The sequence below is a fragment of the Juglans microcarpa x Juglans regia genome, chromosome 3D (assembly GCF_004785595.1).
Source record: "Juglans microcarpa x Juglans regia isolate MS1-56 chromosome 3D, Jm3101_v1.0, whole genome shotgun sequence".
NCBI classification, from domain to species: Eukaryota; Viridiplantae; Streptophyta; class Magnoliopsida; order Fagales; family Juglandaceae; genus Juglans; species Juglans microcarpa x Juglans regia.
Window position 1 is genome coordinate 24412691 of NC_054598.1, and position 4008 is coordinate 24416698.

Genomic DNA, 4008 nt, shown 5'->3' on the forward strand with positions numbered 1-4008 from the left:
TTATGTCTAAAAAAGAGCACTATAAGGTCGTGGATCTAACCAAATGCCGATGAAGTCGTAGGTATAGCAAAAGGAAAAAAAATCTATAAAAGAATAAAAAAAATTAATATTCTTTCATTTTGAGAAAGATAATTTAAATATATCACATTATTATTATGAAATCACAACAATTATTCAGCATTGTGCGCGCGAGTCTACTAATTAATACTCTAATAAAACAGGAAGGTTGCAGGGATTCTCCTATTTGGTTAACTGGAAGACTTCCTTCACCATCCGCCTTGTTCCTTCTTGCCTGTAGAATTCTTGGACAAACTCTGCATAACGATAGCTGCCATAAATTGGAGGATTTTCCACCTCGTCGATCAAATCCTCAATTGGGCCAATCACAGTCTCCGGATTCGGCTCATAAAACATTGCGAAAGACACTCGTAGCTGTGTTTTGTTGGTTACAGCCCTGTGGTGCACACTCTTAAATCTCCCATTGCTCAGAACCTACATGCATGGAAATTAAACCCACCCATAAATCCATGCATGGTATCATGTCATGCTACGGATAATATATATATATATATATTTATCTCTCTCTCTCTCTCTCTCTCTCTATAATCGTTAATAATCCATAATGTAGCTACCAATAAAATCTATATGTATACAACCACGTTGACTCACCTAGCTAGCTAGCTGGTACTTAAGAGCTAGCACAATTAACATGGGAACGAGTGTTTATGATTTAATCTCGATATACCCCAAAGTCCAAACTATCAATTTGAGCATGCATTAATATTCCATCTCAAAATGTACAAGGTGGTAATATTAGATTTGCAGACACAAGTACTATTTAATCGATCGGGTAATTAATTAATTAACAGGTCATGACTACACTGCTCCTATTAAGGACCTTTTTTTTTTTTTTTTTTTTTTTTTTTAGTAATTAGAAAGAATCAGAGATGGAGTTACCTGCATCTGATCGCCCAGATTGACGACAAATGCATTTGGAATGGGGTCAACTGCTACCCATTCCCCATCTTTTAAGACTTGGAGGCCAGTCACTCCTGCTGATTGTTGGAGCACCGTGAGCGCTTGGGGATCTGTGTGAATAGTCAGACCCAATGTAAGATCAGGGTTGGGACATGGTGGATAATAATTAGCTTGTGTTCTTAGTGCAGGCGGGTCCCCCAGTTTTTTTTGCAAGAAATCTTTTTCCAACCCAAGCGCTACGGAAATCAAGCTGGAAAGCCTAGTAATCAAGGTACCAACCTCGTTTGCATATTCACCAAAAGCCTCACTAAATCAATTCAAATTAATCTGTATTAGGCATAACACAGAATATATACACACCCACACCCACATATAGAGCTTGTGCATCTTAGATGTACAATTAAGAAGAATTAATACCGGTATTTTGGTGGGTTTTTTGGCAAGAGATGGGCTGAATCCTCTACCCGATGCCAAGGATGAGAGAAGGTTTCACTCCACATTGAAACTTTCTCCTGGCCTTCAACCTTGACTTTATAATGGAAAACTTTTACCTGCTTGGTATGATCTTCCGTGACAAATTCTGCTCTTTCTTGAGAAGGCAATTCAAAGAAGTCGGTTATGGCAGTCATCATTCTGTCACATACTTCTTGAGGGACACCATGGTTGATGATTTGAAAGAAGCCGTATTCCTCACAAGCCTGTGATATCTTCTGAACTAAGAGATCATGACCATTTTTGCTGCCATTATCATTCAAGTCAATGACAGGAACCGAGGCCAGGGAGGATATCTGTGCAAGTTGTGGTCTTTTGTCCTCTGGGAGGATGAACTTTGAGGTCAGTGAAAGAGGTATGGTTGAATTAGCCATTAGAAAGGGTTGCATCTGATCCATGAAGATTAGTTGAGAATTGAGAAGCTCTTACTCTGGTGAATCAGACAGTACTACTTCAGCTAAGTGAGTGCTGACAGTTTGACGATCACTACGACCAACTTTAAGGGGATCGATCAAAGTGATTGAAATTTTCTTGATCCTTAATAATATAAAATAATGAAAGATTCTTTAAAACCTTAATTTTTTCTTCCCCTAGTTTAGCCCCCTCGCGGAACACGCACATGTTCATATATAATAATTATTCCAATTAATTAAGAAACCTCATTATTTTATGGGTGCCTTGTCCTTAAGGGAGATGATCGATAATGGCATGATAATAAAATAAGTTAACAGAACTTTTCTTTCCTAACCTAAGGTCTTCGCTATCAAAAACCATCCCTTCCACTTAACCCGTCCTCCACTTAACCCGTCCTCCTTCCTAACTACCAAAACTCCCAAACCTAAACGTCAACCTTAACCAAGTAATTAATAAACAGCCTCGTATTCATATTTCCATCTTCTTAAACAACTCCTAGCCCATGGCGTTATTCTTAAACAATAATGCATAGACCTAATCCTAAGTTGGCCATAACGTACGTAGGAGATATACGACCAAACTTACCTAATAAAAATACGTACGTATCAGTTAGGGACTCAAGATCATGTATCTAGCGACTACTTCCAAAGGTCAGATCTCCCAAGATTTTTTTATTTTTTTATTCTTGAATCAAACCTCATATATTTCAATTAACTGAATTTGGACCTGTACAATTTGCATCTTTAAAAACTTGTAAATCAATAAAAACTGGACATTCCTCCATATCTGCTCTTGATCAAACTTAAAAGCATTTTTTGCTAGCAAATGAGCGACCTTATTCCCTTCTCTTCTGATATGCTGCACTCTCCATGCTCTTCTCTCCTTCAAAACAGTCTTGACATCTTCGATTATATGGCCAGAAGAGGACAGATTCTCCTCCTCACTGTGAACTGCTTTCACCACCACTTTTGCATCTCCTTCTAGAATTACTCTGTTGAAGCCAAGAGTATTACACAACTCCATTGCATGCCAAAGTGCCACAGTTTCAACCTCCACAGGATCTTGGACTAGATTCTTTTTGTAGCAGGCACAAGCCATAATATCTCCATTGTCATCTCTCAAGACTATACCTAGTCCCAAACTATGTTTACTAAGGAAAGCATCCCAATTGGCCTTGATGAAACCTTGCATAGGTTTTAGCCATTTTTGATTAGCTCTGTCACCCCCTCTTACCCCATTTGATACAAAAACTTCTTCATCCTTCTCTTCCTTTGAGCCTTTCAAAAGTCATCAATCATTGCATTGGCAGTTCTTACCAAATACCTAGGATCCTTGAATTTATCTTCGAAAATAAAAGAGTTTCTCCTTAGCCATATCAAACGCATTAAGACAGCTGCAAATTCTAACTCTTCATCAGTCCATGAACTTGTCCCATAGCAGTAGAAAGTTTTCTTCTGCATTGGGCCACTTTTGAGCAGCTCCGAAGGACACAACCCATACGTCTCTTGCTGCTGGGCATTGCCATACAACATGCATAACAGTCTCCTCCTCCTGACCACAAATTGGACAGGTTGCAATCTCCACCACTTTCCTCTTCCACAAGTTTTTCTTTGTAGCTAATAGGTCATTCCACAATTTCTAGAGTAATGCTTTGACGACTCCTGGCACATTCAATCCCCAAATACTCTTTCATTTCATATCCTTCTCACACTCTCTAGAGGTTTCACCTTTAAGTGCTCTTTTCCTACCCTGCTCTACAAAGTATGCACTCCTCATAGTAAAATATCCTTTGTTAGAAGGCCACCAAATTAACTTGTCATCTGAGCCTAACTTACTCAAACTAGTACTGCATATCAGATTTGCTTCTTTGGTTATGAAAGCTTCCCTCACCAAATCCTCATTCCAACCATTTCCACCATAGTTCAGTAAATCTCAGACCCTTGCATTGCTATCAAGAATCTTGATAGCAGATTGAACACTGAATGATTAAGGAGAATTAAGCCACTTGTTACCCCACACATAAATACTTTTACCATTCCCAACTTTCCGCCTCATCCCCTCCTTTAGTAAGTTCAAAGAACCCCAAATACTCCTTCAAATTAAAAATGGGTTAAACCTAAATTA

General features: G+C 38.7%; 1 protein-coding gene across 1 annotated transcript; it reads right to left on the minus strand.

Moving 5' to 3' along the window:
- Positions 1-235: 235 nt before the first annotated feature.
- Positions 236-1957, minus strand: LOC121256410 (protein DOWNY MILDEW RESISTANCE 6-like). Its single transcript, XM_041157204.1, has 3 exons — positions 1396-1957; positions 958-1285; positions 236-492 (listed from the first exon to the last, which is right to left on the minus strand). The coding sequence occupies exons 1-3, from the start codon at positions 1866-1868 to the stop codon at positions 241-243; spliced, it is 1053 nt and encodes a 350-aa protein (XP_041013138.1). The 5' UTR covers positions 1869-1957; the 3' UTR covers positions 236-240.
- Between the last annotated feature and the right edge of the window lie 2051 nt (positions 1958-4008).